Source organism: Poecilia formosa, unplaced genomic scaffold, assembly GCF_000485575.1.
Source record: "Poecilia formosa unplaced genomic scaffold, Poecilia_formosa-5.1.2 Scaffold8, whole genome shotgun sequence".
Classification (NCBI taxonomy): Eukaryota; Metazoa; Chordata; class Actinopteri; order Cyprinodontiformes; family Poeciliidae; genus Poecilia; species Poecilia formosa.
Genome location: NW_006799947.1, coordinates 3200996 through 3225952, shown reverse-complemented (window position 1 = coordinate 3225952; position 24957 = coordinate 3200996). Strand labels below are relative to the sequence as shown.

The window sequence follows — 24957 nt, the reverse complement described above, 5'->3', positions numbered from 1 at the left end:
GAGGTTATTAGATTTGTCAGCTGTGGTGTTTAACTGGAATATTTTCAAATTTACTATTCAAATCAACAAAGCATTGCAAATGAGGTGCAAAAATATTTTCACTAAATCAAATTATTCAATCTTGTTAAATAAACTGCATGAGAAAACCAGGTTTGTGCAATTTGTCAACCTTTGATCACAGATACAAATTAATTTGTTCGCTTCTGTGTGCGATTCTGAAATAAAAATGAAAATATTGGCAAAATATTGACAATCTTCATCCCAGAAGTTGATTGGACAGTAACTAAAACAAATTGCATTTTCCGTCCCACACGGAGTCCTAGGTTGGAGAAACCCATAAAAGTCTAAACATATCCTGACAACACCTTAAGCTCTGGCTGCTCAGAGTCGCGCCTCATTTGATTTGAAGGTTGCCAATATACTTAAATCTAGTTTGTTTCATGAGCAGATAACATATTTTCATTTTAAACAGCTGATTAAAACATTTTGCTTCCTCTGAATTCATTATAACCAAATCACTGATATTGAAAATATAGTTGAGTCTTCCACTGAACTCTGTTACAGTTTCTGCACTAAAGAGTGTTGTTGTTGTTGTTGTTGTTGTTTGGTGTGATCTGGGAGAGCTTAGGCAAACTGCTTTCACTGAATGTCAGCTGAAACCAGCCGTTTCCAATTAGGAGGTTCTGGTACATAGTTGATTAAAATAAAATATTGAAATAATATTTCAATGTAATCTTTTGATTTGAGGTTTCATAACAAAATGTTGAAGATGGCAAACACCACAGCATAGTCTGGGCATCTGGCTACTATGCATAGCAGATTAACTGTATTTCACCCCTTAGGTGGCACTGTTCCTCTTTGTTTATGTGCAACTTAGCTGTAGGTTTATTCTCCACATTACATCTTTCATTATCTCGTCAAGGGGCTCATGTATTTATATTCAATTTGAATTGATAACTTGGCGTTTTGACCCTCTGTAATGCATTACTGTGATGTTTTGTGTTTGTTTCATATTTATTTTGTGTTGGCAGGTTGGGACGTTGCGGTTCTGCGGCAGCACAGAGTTCTCTGCAGGCCTGTGGGCCGGAGTGGAGCTAGATAAACCAGAGGGGAAGAATGATGGCTGCGTAGCAGGGGTTCAGTATTTTACCTGTCGACTCAAACACGGTATGCCTCATCACGCTGCAGTGCTTAATCACTGACTCATCCACTCTTTAATCTGAGTCATGACTCCTTGTTTTGTTCTGTGCTTTTTTTTTTTTCATAGGAATTTTTGCTCCCCTGTCCAAGATAAGTAAACCCTTGGAAAAACATAAATCGAGCTCTACAAAGCCTCCTCTGCGCCCTCCTCGTCGCATCGACGTGTCCCGCGTTACTTCCAAGATTAACACAGGTAAAAAAAACAAAAAAAAACGAGCTGCTCATGAAGTGCATTTGTTATTCAGACTCCCTTGAATCAGAAACGCTTATGAACAGGGTTTTGTTGTGGCAGCTTTGTCTGGTTGAACAATGATTTCCCTGGTTCTGCTCATAGGATTAAGCTGTGCTCTGGCTCTGTCAGGTTCACTGAACATTGCAACAAGGTGAAGCACGAAAGCTTTTAGGAAAATATGCTTCCCTGAGGAGGTCTGCCACTATGTACAGTAATAAAAAGGCATGTCATAACCTCGACCACAGAAACGGAGAGCTTGAGAAGCCAACGGGCCAAAAGGAATGAAGAATTCCTGAATGTGGATGAAAAAATCTTGTCAAAAGGGGGCAGATGATTTTTCATGTCAGAGAATTTCTTGTACCATTCCCTGGAGACGGCCATGGATACATTGTTGGATAGCAAGGTGGTAGCAAGATTGCGCCCCTAAATGGCTTCCTTACGTTGCAATGCTTATCAAGAAAATTCAGATTATAAGCTCATTTTCATTTAACAAATGATGTTAAAAGATGTCGCTTGTAGCATTATATAGCTGTGTAAAATTAGGTGGTTGTAAACCAGAAGGGATTTAACGATGCATGACTAATATTAATACATCAAACATTGCCAGTTTAAACATCGCCATGTTTAAATAGGGATATTATGTATATTATGTGAAAGACCTTTTTGAGCTTTGCATCCCATTATATTGTTATTCACTCATCAAAAATATACATGCTTTAATTTTTTTTTTCTTCATGATTATTTGAGAAATTGTTGAATATCCACTGGTGTCCATTCAGGGATGCCTAAACACTTGCTCTCACAAATTGCCTCCTATTTCTACGAATTGCTGCTATATAGATAAATTGCATTGTGTGTCCTGTCAGTTTTCATTCTAGCATTTTAAGGTTTTTAGGCCTCCTGCAGGGCAACTAAAGCAGGAGGAAAGCCATCAACTAAAAACGGTTTAGTCGCATATAGATGTAATTTTCATGCTTCTTTTTTTCTCCATTGAACAAGATCCTATTTTATTTTGCCTGTCCTGAATGAACTGTTACTGCATCCAAGATTTATTGCATCGTAGCTTTTTATATTAATCTTTCTTGAAAGTGGGTTCTGAACCTCTGCCAAAGGACAATGCATACATTAGACGCTGCTCTCTCAGTCCTTGAACGCTCGTTTCCACCAACTTCTGACAAATGACTTCCTTTGTTAATTTCCCTCAGAAACCTTGTCTTATGTTTTCGTTATTCCTGCCACTTCTCAGGTTTACAGCTGTATTGTGGTGTTGTAATTGTCAGGGTTCTGAAGGCCGATTGATCGGGATGTGACTGGAATACCGGACCTCAGAGAGGCCTGTGCTGTTTGGTGATTGATAGTCCAATTAAGCTGAGTTTAATAACTAGGGCATAGACAGGCTGAGTGGCCTGGCAGCCATTAATCACAAGGTGTGTGAGTGAGTGTTTACGAACAGCATACAATGCATCTGAGGGCAAACGTGTCTGCACCGTTGTTCAACCTGAACTAGGCTAATTTATGACTGCTCACTTCTCAGGCCTTTTGTCAGCCCAACTTTCAGAGACACCGGCATTTTACCGTCCCGTTGGTTCACTGCAGGAGAGGGCTCGGTCGTGTTTATCGATTGGATTGGTTCACTCGTTGTGCAACTGTCTGTCCTCTCTAACCACGTCAGTCAGACATATGCAGGAGAATGCCAGCCTGGTCCCGATGAGGGCCAGCCTTAGAGTGCAAAGGGTGCACAGGTGGCATCACAAAGGAGCTCTGCTTAGATTTGCAAAGCCTCCCTCTGCCACCTGAAGTGAACGTCAGGGCGTGGAGGGGGATGGATGGCACCTGCAGGGCTCTGCAAGCTAAAGGTCAACTGACAACAAATGTTTGCTATTCTAAGTTTGAATGCAGTCAAGTGTATTTCCAGCTGTCTTCAGTGGACTAAAAAACCTAAAAACAAATACAGTACCCGTCCAATGTTAGTATTTTCCTGTAAATAAAACTTGAGAATGTGTCGCCTGAATCCTCATTAGGGATGTTCTTTTCCCTACAATTGCTTCAGATATTTGCTCGATGATGTCCAATTAAAAATGTTTCGTGATTTAAATGGTAGTTAATTTACTACTACAAGTGGGATAACAACAATGTACTGTACGTTTTTATGGTTTATAAGCTATTTTCTGCCTCAAGTGGGAATACTGTTAGTAGTTTGCCATTTGAGATTCTTTTTTTAAATGCTTTGTTTGCTGCCATTTCAGATTTAGCTTGGATTTAATTGCTTGTCTTGGCATATTTAAGTTACTTTGAAAACATTTGTTTGCTTGTTATGTTATTTACATAATTCCTCTATTTAGAATGTTCTTTTTTTTTTTTTTTACTTTCCCTCTGGAGTGCTACACTTTTTACAGTTCACAGTTCAAGTTAGAACTTTCTATCTCTGTCATGTTTAGTTGGGCGGGACACTTGACCCGCCTTGCCTGCTGGTCAGAGAGCCCGGTGTTGCTGGTGCCCAGGGCAGCTGTGGCTACAATGTAGCTCACCACCATGAATGGGTGAATGACCTCCAGACTAGATAAAGTTTACTGAAGAGCATCATTCCTTCAACATATCATTACTCAAGTTAAAGTAAAAAGTACTTTGCAGTAGTAAACTACTCCCAGTAGTAAATATGTACCAAAAGGTTACTCTAGTAAATTTAATTGGTCACTACCCACCTGTAATTGTGGCCATGGGGTTTTCTGTATGGATGTGCCAATACAAATATTTTCTTTTGTGATCTTTGGATTCTCAGATTGGACTCTTACTGTTTTTGTGGACTCTGAGCTTGGAGATACTAACCGCACTTCTGCTGTTCACAAATGTCTATAATGTCCTCTCTAGCAACATAGCTAGTTTATTATCTTATGGCACCTATAAGTTAGTCGGGTGTATTTAAGCAGCAGGACCTGTCCACTGTGTTTTCTCTTGGGTGTACTTTATACTTACATCCTTCTTTCCCCTGTTGGTTTCATGCTTGGTTCAATAAATAATGGCTCTGTGGAATCTACTGCTGCTGTGAACTTGAGGCTAAATTTGAATAATGTTTTAACCCAGTAAAGACATGACCATTTCATGTGCTGGCACCTTATATCCTAGAAATGTGTGTGTGTGTGTGTTATCCTGTCTTTTTATCATCACTGTGTGTGTAATTAAGAACTGAATGTCTCTGTGTGGAAAGGTTTATCACCCTCTGTTAAAGAAACACCTGACAGTGAAAAGCATCCACCATGTCCCAGTCAAAGCACAGAGGACCCCTCAGTCAGTAAGACAGGTACTGTGGTGTGTGCTGACTCCTGAGTTGGTGTAGAGATTGTGGTTTGGGAATGTTTGCATTATTAGTGTAGAGCTTTACTAAAAGTGTGGAAACTATAAACCTCAGAAACCACTTGATCTTGCGAAATTCTAATGCATGAGTCCAGCATCAATACTTGTTTTTCTGGGGAGCTCAGTGATGATGACAAACAAAATTTATGCTGAAAACATAGTGCAAATTGTAGTGAAACAGATTCAAAACACAGACTAGATGCTTCTTTTCCATTACTGTCTGTTTTTCAGTTTGTTTGGACCTGAATCCTCCTCTTAAAGCACTTTGGCACAGACCAAATCAATTACCCTCAGAGCAGCGGCCATTTAATGAACTTGCAGCCTGGGAAGGTCTGTGGAAGGTAAAAGCCTAATGAGGTCCTGCGCCCAAATGGCCTCTAAAGAGGGAATTGGAGCCCTCGGCTTCATTTTATCCCCCCATGTTGAAGGAGGGCATTAACACGTCAGCCTTTAGTTGGATTCCAGTAATCGCTCACACCAAACAAAAGGAACAAGGTCTCTTGGTTTGTGCTGCTGAAAAATCCAGCCTTAATTGTCTGAATTGCTATCCTGCATGGCACAAATAAATAACAGATCATTGTTAATCGTAGGTTGAGTCAGACAAGAATGGAAAGATGGTGGATTCATTGTAAGCAGGGAACAGGCACATTTGGTTCTTCCCGTTTCTTTAAACGCCCTCTGTTCGAATGTTTCCTATGCAGTATGGAACAGCTTGGTAAAGAGTGCAACTTGGTGTCAGTATTTTCCAGTAAAGGATAACATTGGAAACATCTTTTAATTTCCATACTTTTTTCTATAACATTGTCCTAAGTGTTGTCCTTCCATTCTTTCATCCTCATGTACTTGTATATTTCTTTTTCTCACTTCCTTTTTTCTTAGTATTTTTTTTTCCCCTTCCAGTTTTTTTTCGCTTTGTTTCTGAACTTTGTGTTTGCACCTTTTAGATTTTCTTCCTTCTGTCCTTCAAACCTCGTCTTAGTTCCTTTCTTTTCTCCATTTTGCCATTTTTTTTTATCTTGGTGCCCTACCTTCCTTCATTCTAGTTTTTTCTTTGTTCTCTTCTTTCTTCTTTGCATTCTACCTCCTTTCCTCTCTCTGTGGATAACTGTCTTTCCCGTGTTCTCCTTTTTCTCTTCTTGTTCTCTCTGTCAGTCTGTCTTTTCTTCTTGCAGAGAAAGTCTTGAATTTTACCTGAATAATGTGTTGGAACCCTGATCTTGTTTTCTGCTGTGCGGTTTGGTGGGATCCTAACTTAAATGTTTGGTCTTTGAGTTATGGTTGCATATTCTTTCCCTAATCTTTTTGTATGATCCTCCTGCCCCCCACAGGTATTCTTTCCCGCTCCCTTTCGTCTTCATCATCTTCGTTGGACTCTCGTCATGGGTCAGGTGGCCGACCTCGTCCGTTGCCTAGGCAGCGCCTCCCTGCCAGGCAGCGAAAGGAGAACATCTCCCCTGGTCCCAGGATGACACAATCACCTGCACTCCACTCCTCGTTCCGCTCCTCAGCTCCTCCAGCTGCAGGTACAAAACACTGACCCAAAGGTTTCAGGAAGATCCTGGCATCATGAACCTTGAACTGTCTTTTGTTGCATGCGTTGCAGGTTTCAGAAGTAGAACCCCCTCAGGAAGCAGCTCGTTGAATGACGGCTCTGAGGTGCGACAGGGGGAGAGGGTGCTGGTGGCGGGACAGAGAACCGGTGTTGTTCAGTACTGTGGAAAAACCAGCTTTGCTCCTGGTTAGTAAATATGCATTTTTCTCTGATTAGCACAAAACTAATCAGACTTTTGTGCTTTAGCTTTGAGAAACCGTAACATTGTGATAAGATTTTTGCTTGCATCCCTTTCCTCTTTAAGAATTACAACAGAAGATACAAAAACTGCACATAAATTATCTTCAACCTAACCTTCCTGTTCTGAGTTGTCATTATTTACAACAGGAGCCAGAGAAGTAGAGATATCACAACAGTTTTGTTTCGTAAAGTAATTGCTGTCAAACAGGAGTTACTATTTTATTTTTTTAGATTTGGGGAAAGAAACAAATTCCTATAAAGTGATGCAAACATGGTTCTAAAGTTAAACAGTCCTATTTTATGTTTTCTGGATTTCATTTCGTACTTGCATACTGTAACAAACTACTGCAGTGGAAATTCTCTGGTTTAACAGGAAAGATTCCCCAAAAATTCACTATAATATAATAAGCTACTTCAGACAAAACCCGCACCCAACATAAACACAGCAGTTTACACGACTCATTAATATTTAGACAGCAGTTCTCCTCAGGCATCAGTTATGTATAAATAAATACTAATGTGTCTCACACCACGACGGGATTTCAGTCTTATTTCCCCCTTTGATACTCTTAAATCAGCGCCGTTTCGTTTTAACTACAGTGCACCAAAAACAAACATGTTTCCTTTTTCTTCTTTTTTCTTTTTTTTACTTGTTGACTGTGAGCATGTTGATGTTCATGTGCGAAACTTAACTTTGAACTTTCTTTTAGTTGGGTAACTAGTTCCCATTTTTCAACCCATAAAAAAATCTTATTTAGGAGCAAGGAGCCACAAACAATGACCTGTATCATTAAAAGTAGTCGCTCATTAGTAAAAGGCTCTTCCAGTTGAACTATAAAAGGTGAATTAGTCATAATGCCACATCCATGGAGACACACCACAATCTGTAGAGACCTGGAAATGTCTGGAATATTATTTTGAATGTAAATCTGGTAAAAAAAATAAAAAAAAATCAGACTTTATCTTGTATCTGTTGTTCTATGCTTGGATCCCTTCAGCCATCAGTGCATATTCTTCATCCATCCATCAACCAACCCACTCAGTGGTCTGTCAATTCAACCATCCAACTAACCTTCAACCCTTTGATATGAAAAATGTTCAGGAACCATGTACCCTCAAGTTTAATAGTTTAGCCTTGAAGATCTTTTCTTTTGTTCGCATTGTTTATGAGTATCACTGGTGACTTAGCTTCAGGTGTCGGAGAGCATCTGAAATATAAGAACTCTGTTCCGTGCATCTTTTCTTGCGTAGTTTTGATGCCTTTGGGTTTCTTTCCCTGCAGGTGTCTGGTTAGGCATTGAACTGGACAAGCCAAATGGCAAAAACGACGGCTCAGTGGGAGGCGTGAGATACTTCAGCTGCCCTCCAAAACATGGAGTCTTCGCTCCTCCGTCTCGTGTTCAAAGGTGAGAACCTCCACTTTTTATTGCAGCCTAGCTCTTGCTCTAACAAACCTGATTAAGTTTTCTTCTGTGGTCATATGCAGAGAAAATAAAATGGACTTAACCAGAAAAAAAATTTAATTATTTAACATTCATAGCAGATTCAACAATAAATCCCCAAGGCTACTTTTGATTGCCCTCATCTATACGTCTGATGGCACTAATGAGTTCCTTTGACAGTGTCATTTGCATGGCCGCTGACATATTTGATTTCACCCTCTGTGCGGTAAACGGTTCTCCTCTGTTCTGGTGATTAACTTGAGTCAGAGTTATCAAACGTGAAGCCTAGAGCCTTCGCTCAGCAAGACTTTTCAATTTAATGTGACACCTTGTAATGAGCCAGATGCCGCAACGTCTGCTTTTAAATGAAGATGACTAATATTTAAAGGAATACATATTCACACAACAGGTTGTCAGCTAAACTGTATGTTAAAATGTGATGTCTGTAATCTGTTTTTAGACGGCAAATCAGAAGATGATTAAACTGCAGATTAGTTGCAGGGCTTTTTGGTTGTTAAACTACAACAACAAGGCAGTCTGGGAGAGTAAGCAGATTGGTTTTGTTATAAAAATCTGAAAAAGTATAGAAGCATCAATTTTTCTGTTCTATTTCCATCATCCATCTTTTCTCAACCAGCTAGCCCCTTTGCTATCATTGTAAGACATGTAATGCGTCTCCAAAAGCTTTTCAAGGTGTTCATTTCTGTGGTTGCAGCTTCCCAATTTGAAGATAAATCCCTTTTTGCTATAGAACTGGCAGTAGCCAGCCATGTACCACTGTTGGTCTTAGTGTGTGTTAACACCTGATGGGAAAAAAAGTAGAAAGCCTTAAGATTAAAATCAGACTCTGATGGCTGATTGACAGAAACTGAAATCAGTTTTTGTTTTTCACTCTTAATTAAATGAGTCAAGATGAAAACTCCTACTTTATTATTTCATGAAGACAAATATTTTCTTTGCAACTTTTTTGCTGGTAAAATCAGATACAGATCAGGCATGTGGGAACACTAATCAACCAGCCAGAGATTGCAATCATCCAGTTTATCTTTAATTGGTTGTGATCCATAATTCATGTGAAAATAATAAAATGTCTTTTTTTCCCTTGTATTTTTAAGTGCACCAAAACTAAGAACTATAACCAGTTTCAGTCTATAAAAACAAAAATTAAAAGCACTTTATTTATTCCAAAGAGAAAGCAAGTACTAGCATCGCTCGTATCCTCAGTGTCGTTGTGGACGGTGATGCTGTGGGCTGGAAGGATCTCCAGCAGCAGTCAGTCTTTCATAAACTCTAGACGCCTCTGATTGAAGACTGTTGCTGTCATGACATGTTAGCTCAATGTCCAGGCAGCAGAGAGACTTCATGAACATGTCCTAGATTTCACCATCGGTTGTTGGCAAGCACTGCTAATCCACCTCATTTGCTGTTGCTGCTCCTCTTTAAATCTCGACCTGGCTGCACGGTTCCGAAGCTGAGCAGAGACACGTTGGAGTCTGTGATATGAAGCTAAGGCACATCATGTTCAGTCTGATTCAAACGACTACGTCTTTGAAGGAACCTCACCACATTTTCTTTTACATGTTATAGTCGTAAACGGGGAAATATTGTAATCAGTCACTCAGGTGTCAAACAAAACAACAAAACCGTACCAGCCCCCAAAATTATTGTTGTCTGGGATGAGAAACATTTATTTTCATGCCCAGATAGGGATAATCTGCCATCACTTATTTTTCCAGTGGATTTAAAATTGCTACCTTTATCAAAATACCTGTAACACATGTCATGTTTTTATAGACAGCAATCAGAAAATCTGCTTGGGGAAAAATGTGTGACAACCTGTATAACTACATATTGTTCCGATATTGGTTCTGTTATTTTGGCATGTTTTGGCTCTGCCCTTATTACATTTTCCCATGACCCAAAGGTTTCCTTTTTACTGTTGTAAACAAATTAAAGCTCCTGGTTTTTATAATTGCAATAAGTTTTTTTAAATCAAGAATTAAGGTGCGTATGTAACAGCAAAATTAGAAAACCCATAATTAGTTTGCAGCATCTGTATTTTATACTGAATGTATATTACATGATTAATAAGTTCCAAGTATTTTGGCTGAACATGCAGCTGGGCAGCAGCTGTTCAAGTTTTTTTCTTATCAGACCAGTTTCAAAAATGTTTTTGTTTTAAATTTTTAATAACCTCAGTTTTTTTTTTTTTTTTTAAGGTTATTTGAGTGCCGATGCAGATGTGTTTCCTTAATTGTAAGGATTTCCAAGGTGGCTGTTTATTGAATCAGTTTGTTCCTGGGGAAATTCTCTGACGGTGTTATTCATGGAGTCACTGAGTTACTGAACGGCACATTAGCAGCACAACCCCTCAAGTGTAAAATAGTCATAACTGAATAAAAGCCATTAAAAGGCAGTTGTCATCTATAGCAATGTGTGAGTTTATCAGAGCTGATGGACTGTTGCACTTCAATTTCTTTGGATGATTTGTCTCTGTTCATATTTTCCTCTCAGGGTCTTGTTTTTATTTTTATTTTTTTAGCACTTCCCTTATATAGAAGCTGTGTTTTGGGGAGTCAGCTCTTGTTTCTCTTTCCTTTGTTATTTCCTAATTAACCTCAGAGTAGAGAGCGTGCATGCTTTCCAGCTGTCTAATGAAGGATTTCGCATTCTTCTCCAGAAGCTCGCTTCTCCTCCTTGTTTCTTCTGCTGTCAGCATCTATTGTGACCTATTAGGAAAGCAGACGCTCCAGCCTTTCACTAACGCTCTTTGACATTGTTTCTGTACTCTTACTGTTCTCATTTCTGAAGCTTATTGTTTTGTATCTGTGCTCAGACCTTCTATTTGTCAAGTTTAGAGGAGGTTAAGAAAACATTAATATGGTTGTTGCAAGGTTGCTACTGGCAACTGTTTAAGTCGCCTTTGTTTTGAGATCTAAAAAATTAATTCTTGCACGACGGTTGCTTTAAGACCTCAGGGAGGAGACTAATACTTAATTCCTTTCTTTCCAGGATCCACGGTTCCGTCGACTGCCTTTCAGAGCTCACCACATCACGTCTCAGTCATCCAGTCAGCGGTAAGGATTAGACTCAATTATTTGAAAAGTACAGCTGCAGTCAGAGGTTTTCATGCACTCATCATGGAATGTCATTAATTTGCGGATTTTAAGCGCTCATTAAACAGTCTTCTTCTTAAATTATGAAAACTGCAGGAGTTTTCAAAACACAAACTGGGGACAGAAGTTTGAATTTATTTATTGTTGAAATTCATGCAAGCCAAATTGTATACCTACAGTGGACAGGGATGGGGTGGTATGTTATTATAACGCAGTAACCCAAATGAATGTATTCTGACCAAATGACAATGACCCTGAATTTTTTAGAAAGGTCTTAAACCACACATTTCTAATAATGGTCTAATTGGTGGTGATTTCAGCTTTGCTCTGGACACTTATTTAGACAGATCTTCAACTTTGCTAGTGAAATCTTCCAAAACATGCAACCTTGTAAAATTATTCACTGAAAATATGAACCTGTTTTATATTTGGCTGATTTCTAACTCTTATTGTTGGAAGATCTCTTTTTATCACAAAGTATGCAATGTTTACACTAGGATATGTTTCTTAGTTTATGGTAAATTATTATTTTCTGACAATACGAAGTACCACAGCATTGTCATCTCTGACCACAGTCCTCAAGCTTTCTGAGAATACACCCAACCTGAGATGTTGGAGATTTAACCTTCAGCATCTCACAGCAACCAAGTTCTCTGAATATTTGCAAACGCATATAAAGCTTTTTGAAACAAACGATGATGATGATGTTTCTCCTATGATATGGGATGTCTCTAAGGTCCATTTAAGAAGCTGTTTGACATCTTACCAGCCATCCGTCAAAAAAACGCAGTTGAGCAAAGCAATAGAACTAGAAATGCTCAACAACCTTCTCTCTTTCTCTGAAATTGCAACGCTTAATTTTGAGTGGATTGAAACTTTAGACTGGAGATATTTGTACATTTCTCTCTGTTCTTGGCATGCATCTCTGTGGAATATCCCTGACTCTTTTGACTGGCATGCAGGGACAATTCGTCGCAGCTTCAGCACATCATCAGCCATCGCCACACCAAAGGAGGGGAACAGGAGGAGCCCGGTTTCCAGGTGAGAATCTTTTCAAAACAGTTTTCACATCTTTCTTCAGCTTCATCCTAATCCTCCTGCAGCAGTGTCAGAATCAGGAGTTTTGAAATAGCTATGGCATTCTAAAGAGAATGACCCGAAGATCAAGCCCTGAGCTCATAAATCACCTGATATTTCTTTTTCTCCACACATATTTTCTCATAAATCTTCCTCGCTGTTTTTTTCCACTCTATTTTCACAAACAAAACATAAAGAAGTCGCTCTACCCCTCACCGCCGTCGCTGGAGCACCCTGAGTGGCAGCAGTGGAGGACTTCCCGGAAGCATGGCAGGATCCAGTCTGTCGTCCTGCTCTGACGGCCAGGTGCGTCTCCATGTGGGTATGCAGGTCTTCCTGACCAGCGCCAACGAGATGGCGTTCATCCGCTTCTTGGGAACCACAGACTTTGCCCCGGGGCTCTGGCTGGGGCTGGAGCTTCGAAGCCCAAAGGGGAAGAACGACGGGTCTGTGGGCGGTCACCGCTACTTCACATGTCGGCCCGGCTACGGCGTGCTGGTCCGGCCCAGCCGCGTCACCTACTGCGGCATCAACGGTTCCCACTTGGTGAACGAGAAAAGCTGAAGACTGTTGAAAACTGGGGGTGGGTTGGATGCAAAGATCTTTGAACTTTTTGCATTTCTAACTTTTTGCATTCTCTGTGCTGCAGAACTTGGAGCTAAATTATGCTTATTAGTCTTTAGGGTCTAGAGGCAAAAAGCACTTTATAAAGTTAAAGATAAATTTGTTTTTCATTAACCTCTCTGCACTACTTGATCTGATTGCACTGACAAGCCTGGTCATCATAGAATAAGATTAGATTGGGTGTTTGCAAAACATCTTTTAAAACAAAGAGCTAATTTTGATCACATCAGCTGGGATTTTATCAAATAATTATGATTTAATTAAGGGTGTTTATGTGTTAATGTGAGTGCATGTCAGCACGTTGGAACCGTAGATTATGCAACAGGGTCATAATGTATGTGTTGTCAAAGTTATTATAAGTTATTATGATTAAAAATGTTTATCTTAATCAGGATACAGCCACAATAACAGCATTTATTCTACAGACTGTTATTTTGCTACAGATAAATGATTCTGTTTGGTGTTAGTTTGCATATTTAACCTGGTTGGGGGTGGTTGGTAATGATGTGACTAAAAATATCTTTTATTTGAAATCTCTGCTATGTAATATGTTTTTATGCCCTAATGTGTTGCTGGTATGGTGGTCAGTCGAGTCGAGCCACTTAAAACCGGAACGTTGACATTAGAAAATCCCATATAAACAAACGTTCAGCGTCGGTGTCAAAAGATTTAGAATAAATGTATTTTTCTTAAAGTCCCTGATGCAGAAATGCCCATAAAATAAATGTCCACTAGTCTGACCTGAATGCTTGACTCGACCAAAGTTCATGGAAACCTTGTTGTTGCAGGGAATCATGAATCCTGTGAAATAATTGAGAAAAATGAGACAAATGCAACTTTTCAACAAAATTACTCATTTTTAGTTATCTTGCAGAGGCCACAAACTAAAATGTCCTGGTTCGCCCCAGTTCTTAAGCCCATTGAAAGGAAAACGACATCATAGATCCTCCATTTCCACGTGTTCTTTTTTCACACCATACATAAAAATAAAACACACACACACTTGTATATTAAATATTCACCCTAGGGAAACAAAATCATGGAGTACTAATTAAAAACTTTTAAGGATGCTGATCAACTTTAAAACAAGATTGAGATTGTCCTTTTATGTTAATGCTTCTCGAACATCTGCTCCGGTGCTGCTGGTGTTCGTTACACATGGAAAGCTGTTTGTCTCGAGGATCAGGTCTCTGAAGCAAAGTTGGATAAAGAAATTCTGTGTGTAAGATTCCCTCCTGGTGGAAATCCGTTCCCTTAATGAAATTCTGTCTGTGCTACAAGGTCGAGTTTGAATCGGATCTTCATCATTGCAGGGAGGTTTTAGCAAGCAGGCCGCAAGCCCTTCTGCTCATACAGGGCAAGAGCCCATTCCTATCAAAACAAAAGCTCCTTTAGATGTAACATGCCTTATATGTTTGATAATGAATAAACATAATTAAGAAAACATTTAAGCCCAGAATATATAGGAAATAGTTATAAACATGCAGTAACCACACATTATAAGAAGCACATCTAGGTAAAAGATATTGACGTTTCGCTATAATCCCATACAGTCGGTGCAGTTACCAGAGATAGAAGTGTTATTGTAGGAAATATTAGTTTGTCCAGAACTCAAGTCCATTTTTCCCAACCCCTAACAAGGCTGTAAATGTTAATTTTGACACAATCATATCATCCATTTTTGTATAAGAAAAAGTATTTTGTCCACCTTTTGTGATCTTAACTTTGGTAATCCATATAACAGTCCTCGAGTGAAGTATATTTTCATGGTGTAGCATTTAATGAGCCAAAATAATATGGTATGTCTAATTAAAACCGCTTGACACTAGAACTACATAATCATCCACAAGTTTCAAGGATATAAGCTGATTAGTGTGTCTGGGCAGCTCTGCGGAGAACGAGCCATTGATTGTGCATGTGGAAAACAAGGCCTCTGTTCAGTAAAACACTCATGGCCCGTCCAATTAGAGCATGCCGGCCACAACGGCAGCAGCAGAATCTCCAGCGGCCTTCCTTCATTGATCTGTTTTGGTCAGGCCCCAGGTGATTGAAAAGCTAAAGCCAAGGTTGTCTGAAATGTCTGCAACAGATGAATGGTAGGGAAAAAAAAAAAACAATAACAGTCTTTCTAAAGTTGAAACATTTCCATCTACACTCAGAAGAGCTTCTCCTTTATATTAAAGCCACCTTTGATGTATTCTCATTTCACATTTTCCTTGTTCACCTATAGTTTGTTGGATGGGAATTTCTGCACTAATGAAAAGTCTTCACTGGGTGTGACAGAAGTGGTTCAGTCTTATGAATTTACATGTTAAAACCTTTAAATAAAATAAGCCTTTCATCGTGTCTTTTTGGCTTTCAATTTCTTTCCACAGAAAACGAGCCGTTCAATTCCTGCAGGTTTCGTCGGTCTGTGCTGGAAAACCCCCCCGATGGAACCAGCGTTCACAAATTTGGCGTCGAATAGGAATGACATGTCACATTATGCCATGATTGTGGAGCAAATTGAGGTTTGATTGCTTGCTGTAAATTGTTTTCTATGCTTATTGTTTATCTCTATAGTCCTAAACAGGGGAGAGGGTTCAGCAGAGGCAGCGTTTACTCCAAAGTACTGAGATGGATTTGTAGGTGAAAAACTAAATCCATGTCATGATTGAAAACAGTGAGTAGAACCATTACTGATGCAACATCTTGTTGGGTGAATTTCTGACCATCAGTCTCTCGTAGCATTCTGTTGGACCTGTGATCCATCCTTTGCTTCTGTTCATTCAGGTTTTCAGACATTTTTCTGAAATGTTGATGTTTCTGGGACAACTTCACCTGCTTCTAAAGTCAATGGAGAGGAACAGAAAAAGTCATCAGGTTAGGACTCCAAACACTTACCAGCTCATAACACACAAAAATCAGTTATTTTTCATTTACATTAAAATGAACCGTCTGTTATTTCTGTAAAGTTTTTTTTTTTTTTTTTTTTTTCTCTTTTTGTTGTTCTTGACTCCTTTGAGGTTTTACTGTCGTGTGTTGTCCCTGAGCATGTATGTATCAGATTAATCCTGTTATTAATTTTTAGCACTACTTTAAATTACCACTAAAGTCATCCACCATGCTTGTCTGCCTATAAGTTACCCCTAAGGTTGTGCATCCAGCCTGTTAGTTTATTTGGAGAAGTGGTTCTGAAAAGAAACAAGAAACACATGTTCATGCTGTGTGGCAATATTACTTTTAGCAGAAGTGCCTATGAAAACAAGTTGTAGATGTAAAAGCAAGCAGGAGACCTGCAGCCGATGAGAAATGCAGCGAGGGTTCAGACGTCACGCGGAGAAGCTGCGTGCAGGAAGAGAGGCTTTGAAATCATGAAGTAGCTTCCTGTAGCTATCTGGTCCTGTGCCGCCTAATTGTGCCTACCCACATCCTCCGCTTTCTTATTATAGATTTATTTAATAAGCGATTGCTCTTTGTTCAGATGTGTTCTATTATTATTATTATTATTGAGCATTTCTTCGCTATCTTGTCCTGCTTAGATTATATTTCTGGAAGCTCTGCGTTGATCTTTTGTAGCCGTTTCCTCTTTTGAAACTATGATCCCGGTAATCAAGACCAGAATCTCATCCAGGTTTTCTAGTTCAAACATCGGGTGGCAGATACGGCGAGGAGGGATTTCTGTATCAGAAACCAACTGATGCATGTTTAGGGGACAGTTTACTGGTTTCTAAAGGAAAACGTGCTTTCATTCTTTCGATTCATGTCGTCTTTGAGCAATTTAACCCCGAGAAACTGAAAAATGTTAACATGAAACAAAAACCAGCTGAGCATCGTTGTACATGAACACAGGTCTTTTAGGAGACTGACTCACGCCTCGCTTTCATCTTTAAATATCTGCGAGATGCTGGATCTGCTTCAGTCCTGATGATGTCTTTTGAACCAGTTAGCTTTTTGCCCTTTCTTTTGAATCCAGATAGTCGTTCTCATCTGCTGGATGTTTTGTTCTGAGCCCTCGGCTAATTTGGTGCTACTAGTAAAGATTTTGCCGTCAGTTTGGGCCGTTCAAAGGTTTTGCTGGAATTTGAGGTTTTGCATCGATTTGTTTACTTTGGGATGGATTGTGTTTGGTTTTAGTCAACAAAACATTTGTGACTCATGAAACATCCAGACTACCCAAAGACAGCATGTAAGTAAACAAGTTTACGAAAAGGTCACAATTCCTGACATGAGATGCTTAATGCTGGTTGATGGCACCCTCCAGTTATTGGCACTCCATGCAAAAATGTGTTAAAAAAAATAAACTGAGACTAATTTTTATGGCAGGAAAATTCTACAACTAAAAATGTAATTCAGGTAAATTTATCTGTGGAGGAGAAAAATCTAATGGTTTTATACAAATTCACTGGTGTTCACTAATTAGTCTTGAGACACATGGACCGTCTTTAAAAAAAAGTCTGAAGTATAAAACTTGACAGCCGTGGTTAGAATTTAAAAAAAGCTTCTATTTTGAGTTATTTTTATTAACAATAAATCATGAAAAGCTAGATTTTTCTGAACTTTACAGTGCGACTATCTCCTGCAAGGCAACAACTCTACCAATACACTGCTTTGCTTATTTTGAGAAATTGTAGTTAATATCTAGACATGTTACTTTATGTACAACTACGGTCCAGAGAAGAAATTTTCACTTCTCTGTTCAAATGACACTCAAAAATATTTTCTACATAAATATTTGTGTGAAGTAGCAAAGGTTCAGCTTTTCATCAGCTGAATGTGATGAAATAATTTTCTCTGGATGGAAGCACTTAGTGCCGTTTGCCCAACAGGAGACAAATGATCAGTGAGCTCAGACTATTTTGTGTGAAGGAGAGATGAAGGAGCTCAGCTGAGGAATCCAGTTTGCCGTTTCCAGATGAATACAAATCGGCAGCTGCTCAAGCCTTTGTTCGTGTTTACAATACACAGATAATCCTGTTGGGTCTCCATTCACCTCTGCCGGGTTTATGTACTATTATGACCAGCTCGCTGTACGTAATCCTGTTTATTGTACATCTAAATTACCGAAATGAGCTGCTGTACTTGCCTTTGTTAGCTACACCAGCTGTTACTGTAGCTTTCTCCTGCGCCGGTTTCTAATCTGACCTGGAGATCAGGCCAGAATTTTCAATTGGATAATAACTAGTGTTTCACCTTCATCACCACTGCTCCTCCTCTCCAGCAGGACTGCAGTGCTTTGCATGTTTATTACGGAGATGCTGCTCGAGGCTTCAGCTCAGGAGAGCAGCGGCTCTGTCTGAACAGTTTCTATGGGATGATGAAGCAGTCTTTAGTGTCTGCGTGGGGCTGTCAGGAAGCGTTTCCTGTGGAGGATCGCTTGTCTTTATGTTCCTGATTGGAAGCAGGTGAGAACGGCTCCCGCTTGTTGTCCTGAAGTAGCGTTCTTGGGTTTCAGCTCGCCCTCTTGAAGCTAAGGTCGGAATGAATGTCGATGAAAGCAAGTCTGGCATCTTTATAAGCGAAGCTTCCTCCTGAGCGTCTGGAGAGACTTGCACTCTTCTTGCCCTTTTGTTCTCTCATTTTCAGCTCCGCTGTGCTCCAAAAGACGCCGGCTCTGCTTGCGGAGCAGCTCAGTACGGAGAAATTGTCATATTGAGTAAAATTCATGTCACTGCTAAAACAACCAAAGGCGAACAATGATAATTTAATCACTTGCAGCTAGATACAAACTGAAGAGTGATAGTGTGAGCAGGGGTGAGGATGACATTCACAAGGTTGGTTGTTGATGGGTTATGGAGTCAGACGGAGATGCAATGTTGTTGGATCAGAACAGTAACGACTTTAACTTTTGTTCCAAAATTGTAAATACTTGAAGTACTCCCAAAACTCTGAGCTAAATCCTGGTTTGATTGTTGATCTACAATTTGGAGAAGTAGCAGCCAGAAGGTGCCAATTAAGAGCTTATCAGTGTGAGCAGCTCTGTAAAGACTGGAGTGATTGGAGGCTTGCTGGTCGTCGTCAAGATGGCGGGACATCAGCAATGCTGCCAGTTACAAACAGGCCTGTTGTAGTAACAAATTTTGCAGGCTGATTGTCCCAGAAAGTTTTGTGAAAAATATATATATATTTTTAAACACTTTTCAAGTACTATAATAGTAATGGAAAACAAGTATTACAAGTTTGCCCTCTCAAAACTTTAAATTTCTAAAGGACATGTAACACAGGAACTGGTTTAGGGATGTTTTAAATATCAAAAATAAATAAAACAACATATAAAATGGATACTTTGCAGCATAAAATAGAAAACACTTTGCACCATCTGTAGAGCATGATGGAGGAGGAACGATGGTTTGAGCAACGTGCAGTAATTGACTAAAGTATTTTGAGAAATGATTCCACAGGATAATGATCCCAACTAGAACAAATCTACAGAAGATTGGCTGAAAATAAAAAAATAAAGCAGTGGTTTTCCAGACCCACTGCTCTAAATGTTGAAATTGATCCAACATGCAGTCACATGCAGCCTGCAAGTCAGCTGATGATGTGGCAGCAGGGAAGCATGCAGGGTTGTACTGAAAACAAACCAAAACTGAATGAGGTGAAATGTAATCATTTATTGCTGCTGGTTGCAGATTTATCTAAACCTGAAACATGACTGAAGCTTCAAATACAAGTGGACAAAACGAAGCTATGCATTTTTTTTAAAAATTTAATTCACACAACAAATAAGAATAGTTAATGTAACGACTAAAATAAGCCATGAATGAAAAGGAGTGTAAACGTGTATCTTTCCCCTTTGGCGATGGGACGAATCCTCTGTCTGGTGACCTCCGAACATTTCTGCTCTCATGTTGTCCGTCTAAAACGTGCAGAATCCTCTACAGGCTCGGTTCTGGTCTGCAGGTGAACCAAAATCAACCAGTACCTCTGGGGCCATTTACTGTTAACAACTTGTAAAGACCTGAAACAAAAGCTGCAAGCAAATGTAATCATTATATAGTAATTTATTAATTTTGGCGGATGTTTTTTTTTTTCTTTTTTTTTTCTGAAGGGCAATGTACAGCTTTTACCAGAGCCATAGTCCAATACTTTATAATTATACAACATTTACATGTGCATTTGGGTTTTATACATCAAACAACAGGTGAGCCGTGAAAAGAGGAACACGGAGTGAACGTGGTTCAACACAGGCACAGGAGACGAAGCAAAATAACTGATCAGCCGATAGAAAACTTTAAATACAGAGTGTGGCAACAGCTCATGGACCGACCAAATACCATCAAAGCAAAGGCTTCAAAAAAAAATACTCAATAACCAATCAGAACAGACTCGTTAACGATGGGAGCAAAAAACCGTGTTTTCACACATTTATATTCCACAACAGCCATCCTAGGATAGAAAACAGGGATAAAATATACAAATTAGAGATGGAAATCAAAGTACAAGATCAATCCAACAATAACAATGGTTTCTATATGTAGAGGGAAAAGAAATATTTAACAGAGTAAACGGTCTTTAGATGTGCCTTCAATCTCTTAGATTCACCTTAAACAACAAACGGATCGATTGTAACCTGAGTTACATTTTTTTGGGATTGTTTTTGCTCTGTACTGATAAAAATATATGAAAGCAGATTTAAAAAAAAAAAAGAAAAAAGTTGGCTTTGAAGAGGCGTTCATCAATAATTTATACTGCCACTTCCAAATAATAAATAAATGAATTTATAAATAAACAAGCAGGCAAGCAAAACATCTACACTTTTTTTTAATCCTTTCCCCCAGTATAAATTTGTCTGGTAATCCAGTGTCTGACTTTTGAAAAATAGTCAAAGTTCTATACCGCGCCATGGTTCTGGTTCTGTAGTGGAGTGGTAGCAGTGGGCCACCAGCACTCGAGTCAATCAAGCCGTCTGGTAAAATAAAATCATTTTCCTCCCTCAAGTCCTTCTAGCCACAAACACACAGAAAGTCAAACTTTCTTTCTCGGTTTACTCAACGATGAAAAAATACATTTTTGAGACTTAAAATTCTTTTACTCTGTATTTTCTTCTCTGTCCACCTCTCAAAGCTTTTTTATGTGCTTCAGGTCTCCAGGGGGGCTGGGGTGGGGCGTGTCCTGTAAAAGACCCATTTCAGAGAGAGGTTCTGCCTCAACATGAAGAACCAAAACTAAGACTTTCTGGGCTAAAGCACGGTGGCGTTATGGCCCTCCATCCTGGGCAGCCTCGTGTCCTGCACTGTCCCCATGGTAACGAGCAGCGGCCGGTTGTCCTCTGACATACCCGCACGGCCCAGGGTCATCGGAGCGGGCATGGATGGCCCTCTCTGGTGGGCTGCTGAGCCCATGGAGGAGGTGCCTTGCTGGGGCAGAGGGGGGTTGGCGTCTAGCGGCAGGCCCGGATCCTGGTAGCCGTACCCAATGTTCCCACAGGGGAACCGCCTAAGTCGGTACAAGGGAACTGGGGGCAAGGCCGTTGAATCTAAGAGCAGAGGTGACTGGGCAGCAGGAGGAGGCGGGGGAGGCAGCAGTGGCCTGCAGAGACCCTGCTGCTGCTGCTGCTGGTGGTGCAGCAGCTGCAGCTGGTGTTGCTGCTGGAGCTGATGCTGAAACTGCTTGTGCTGGTGCTGGAGACCCAGCGAGCCCGCCACTTCAGCCACTGTCCGGCCCACGTGCTCCTGCCCCTCGCCGGGCACCCTGCCGGCGCTGCCCCCCGGTCCTCCCACCCCTCCCTGCCGCTGCTGCTGCTGCTTCCTCTGCTGCTGCAGGAACCACGAGCCGTACGTGGGATTCCACAGACTGGTGTTTTTCCCGCCGTGGCCGTCCTTCTCCTGCGGGTGACCCTGGGTAAAAGCCAGGTTTATGTGTCCTCCCTCCGAGCTCGGCTGGGCTGCGGGGTGAGGTCCCTTGGCAGTGAGTGTGGACGGGGCAGCAGAGGTGACCGTGTTGGTCACAGAGGTCTGCATGTGAGGCTGGTGAATGCATGGCTGGGACGGAGCCGGCGTCGGTGCTTTGGCCTCCGCTGCTGCGCTGGTTAGGACCACATGCTCCCCTCTCCTGTCCTCTGTGGGATAGGACGGGGGCAGCTGCGAAGCCTCCCCATCAGGCACCTGGGCATTCAGCAGAACTGCCGGCACTGCGGGGTCCTCTGGGTGCACAGGTACTTGTTCCTCCTCCTCAGGAACGGGCCCATACTCGACAGGCAGAGCCATGGTCACCACATCCGGGTCCTGAAACGAGGTTTACATCACATAAAAACCCTGTTTCGTTTGTTTATTAATCATGTTTTCGTGTTCGCTACATGAGGGTACGAGACTTTGAGTGCAGCTGTGCTTCATTATTATTCATCAGACTCTCAGATGAATAAAGAAACTCTGGCAGAAAACACTGGCACATGTTCCTAAATCTGCGGTAATGGACTGAATCATTCAGCTATTTTTGGTTGAGGACCCATATTTACCTTCAAGTGTCTTTGTAACACTGACTGACATCCTGCTGCCAAAAGTATTCACTTGTCTGCATTCAAACACCCACAACTGACGGCACACACTATTCCGGGAAACCTTAAGAGTGCTTGTTTTTTCTGGGAATTTTTTCAGAAGCACATTTCTGAGGTCAAACACCGATGTTGGACTCGAAGGCCTGGTCCAAGTCTTCATTTAATTTAGCCCAAAGATGTTTGGTTGTTTGAGGTCAGGAATCTTTGCAGGATGACGTTTAAGCTATTGTGTCCACTGACCCTGCTGTGCTATTCCACATGTCCTTCATTTTTGTTGCTCCTTACAGTAACTGTGGACTGTGCAATATTTAGTATTAATTACATTTCTAGACTTTGCACTGATTGCCTGCTTGACTTGGAGCTGAGTTTTCCACACCTGTAGTCATAGTGATGGAGAAACGTGATGATTGTTGAGATGTCAAGTGAGTGCGTCTCTGTTAAACGTTTTGGTGGTCTCCCATCTGGAACTATAACTCTGTAGGCTAGAGTTGTTTTTGCATCTTTAAAACATTAGACTCAAGTTGACTGAAAATAACATTTTCAGTGCATCTGAACAGATGAAAGAATCATCAGAAATGTACTAATTACACAAATTAAACTTCTACTACTATTTATAGCTGATAACAACAGAGTTTGGTTTACCTGTAAGCAGTAGTCGAGTCTCTCCAGAATGGTAGAGAAGTTGGGTCGATCTTCAGGCTGGTGCTGCCAGCTCTGGGTCATAATGCGGTACCTAAAAGACGGCAGAAATTAGTTAATGTCCTTATTAAAGTGCACAGCATCGTGAAATCTTTTAAATAACAATCTGGTGGCCTCTGTTAAAAAGGTTATGGTGTCTTTGTGGGTTTTATTCAGAAGAATGGACGTATTATCATAAGGAACTGTAAAGAAGCAATGAAACTACATGCTTACACTGGCCCAGGACAGTTTTTAGGCGGGTCCATCCTCCCTCCATTGGTAACAAACTCCAACACTTCCTGGTTGCTGCGACTCGGATAAGGCATGTACCCCAGAGAGAAGATCTCCCACAGCAGCACACCAAATGACCTGTGATGAGAAAAAAAAACATTTAGACTTAAACGACGAATGTCGTCAAACCTGAGAACAGAGGATGGAAAATGGAGCATAAGATGACGGCAAGCTTAGGATTCTCACCACGTGTCTGTCTTGGACGTGAAGATGCCCTCCATGAAGGCTTCAGGTGGCATCCATTTCACCGGTAACATGGCGCGCCCGCCCTTTCTGTAGTAACTCGCCCTACGCAAATAAACAGAGTTTGAAAAGGACAATCAGCTGCAGCTGAAAACCACGAAGCTTCCCAATGGCTTTTCTGTGTGGGGTCTGGTTGCTTTGTCAATCCAGGCTCATGGCAAGTTAAACAATTAAAACTAAAAAACTTAACACATCTGAAATGGGGTGCAACACATTTTTAGATCTCAGCAAGATGGATACAAGAAGGTGTCCAGAGGATCCTGGGATGTTGAAGTTTAGGAATTATTGGACGATTTTCTTTTAAGACTTGAAAAGAAGATACTAGAGGCCACATTTTTTTCCTGATTTGAACTTTGCTGAACTATCTGAATATCGAGAATATGAATGAGATGGAAGCCTTTAGTCTAGAGATGTTTGCCAAGATTCACTAGGAGCAGCAGGTCAGAACAGTATAAAAGTACTAAAGATGCTTGTCATGAAGGGGTTGAACAGGTTCAACATTTAAAGTAATTTAGTGGCTTTCTGTGTTGAATTTGGAGATTACACTGGTAACATTAGTTGTGTTGAACTATTTAAATTGTCCTTGATTGAAACAGCTGCTAGCCTCTACATTTTTCCATAAACCTAATTTGCAGATTGGGTTGGTGTTGGGAACTCTGAAAGAACGTCCAATTAGGAAAGGAAGGGAGGCTATCACTCACTGAGCTGTTTCTAATTCCTGGCACGGGTAAAGAAAGGATCTCATCTGTGTTATATCTGATTTTTGATGCTCATCAAGGTCTCTGCCTGCTTTATTGCGCAGAGCGAGGACAGATGTGAGGGGCTGCCACTCCGCGTCCATGAAGAAAAAGAAGCATCTGAGGATTTATGATCTGTGGTGTCGCAGCTGCCTTTGTTTGGCATCTTCTGCTTCTGCAGAGCAGTAAATCAATTTGGCATTTAACTTAGTCATAAAATGTCAATTTTCTCCCCAAACACTGCTTCATAAACAAAGAAAGCACTTAATGATAAATAATACAGGGGGTGCTAGGCGGTTGTCAGCCGCAGGCCATCATATTTTGGAACTTGGTAAAGGAGCCGCAGCTGCTTTTCTGATTTGTCCCACAGCTGACCAGAACGGATCTGTTATTACAGCGGGCGGCTCCCAGGTGTTGACGTGACGCGGTGTGAGCAAACAACCCAACTGGTTCTTTTTGGATGCATACATAGATGGATAACGCAGCAAAAACAAACTTTCTTCATAAGGTGATTCAGTGACGAGCAGCAGAAGCTTGGATAAATGCGGCTCATCTGAGAAGCTAACATCATGGACATGAAGTTCCACTTCACGCGGTTTATTTGAGCCGCTCTATTTCCAGCTTAGACGGATCAAACACCGTTCTCAACTAGAACTGAAAGACCGAGTTTGGATTTGTATTTATTTAAATATACATGCT

General features: G+C 40.7%; 2 protein-coding genes across 5 annotated transcripts in view; one reads left to right on the top strand and one right to left on the bottom strand.

The window, feature by feature from the left end:
- Positions 1-15180, top strand: part of LOC103154353 (CAP-Gly domain-containing linker protein 4) — a 29461-nt gene extending 14281 nt beyond the window's left edge. For 2 of the 3 annotated variants that reach the window (XM_016662480.1, XM_007575628.2), the window contains 9 exons: positions 1032-1167; positions 1268-1393; positions 4638-4730; positions 6112-6306; positions 6387-6521; positions 7858-7981; positions 11030-11094; positions 12096-12174; positions 12408-15180. In XM_016662480.1, the coding sequence (XP_016517966.1) occupies positions 1032-1167; positions 1268-1393; positions 4638-4730; positions 6112-6306; positions 6387-6521; positions 7858-7981; positions 11030-11094; positions 12096-12174; positions 12408-12774 (1320 nt within the window). In that variant the 3' untranslated portion in view covers positions 12775-15180. The remainder of the gene's footprint in view (positions 1-1031; positions 1168-1267; positions 1394-4637; positions 4731-6111; positions 6307-6386; positions 6522-7857; positions 7982-11029; positions 11095-12095; positions 12175-12407) is intronic. The other variant, XM_016662481.1, reaches the window with a different exon arrangement.
- Positions 15181-19522: 4342 nt separating this feature from the next.
- Positions 19523-24957, bottom strand: part of alk (ALK receptor tyrosine kinase) — a 399799-nt gene continuing 394364 nt past the window's right edge. For both annotated transcript variants that reach the window (XM_016662468.1, XM_007575639.2), the window contains exons 26-29: positions 23465-23566; positions 23222-23356; positions 22952-23042; positions 19523-22040 (exon numbers count right to left, since the gene is read on the bottom strand). In XM_016662468.1, coding sequence (XP_016517954.1) covers positions 20997-22040; positions 22952-23042; positions 23222-23356; positions 23465-23566 — 1372 coding nt within the window. In that variant the 3' untranslated portion in view covers positions 19523-20996. The remainder of the gene's footprint in view (positions 22041-22951; positions 23043-23221; positions 23357-23464; positions 23567-24957) is intronic.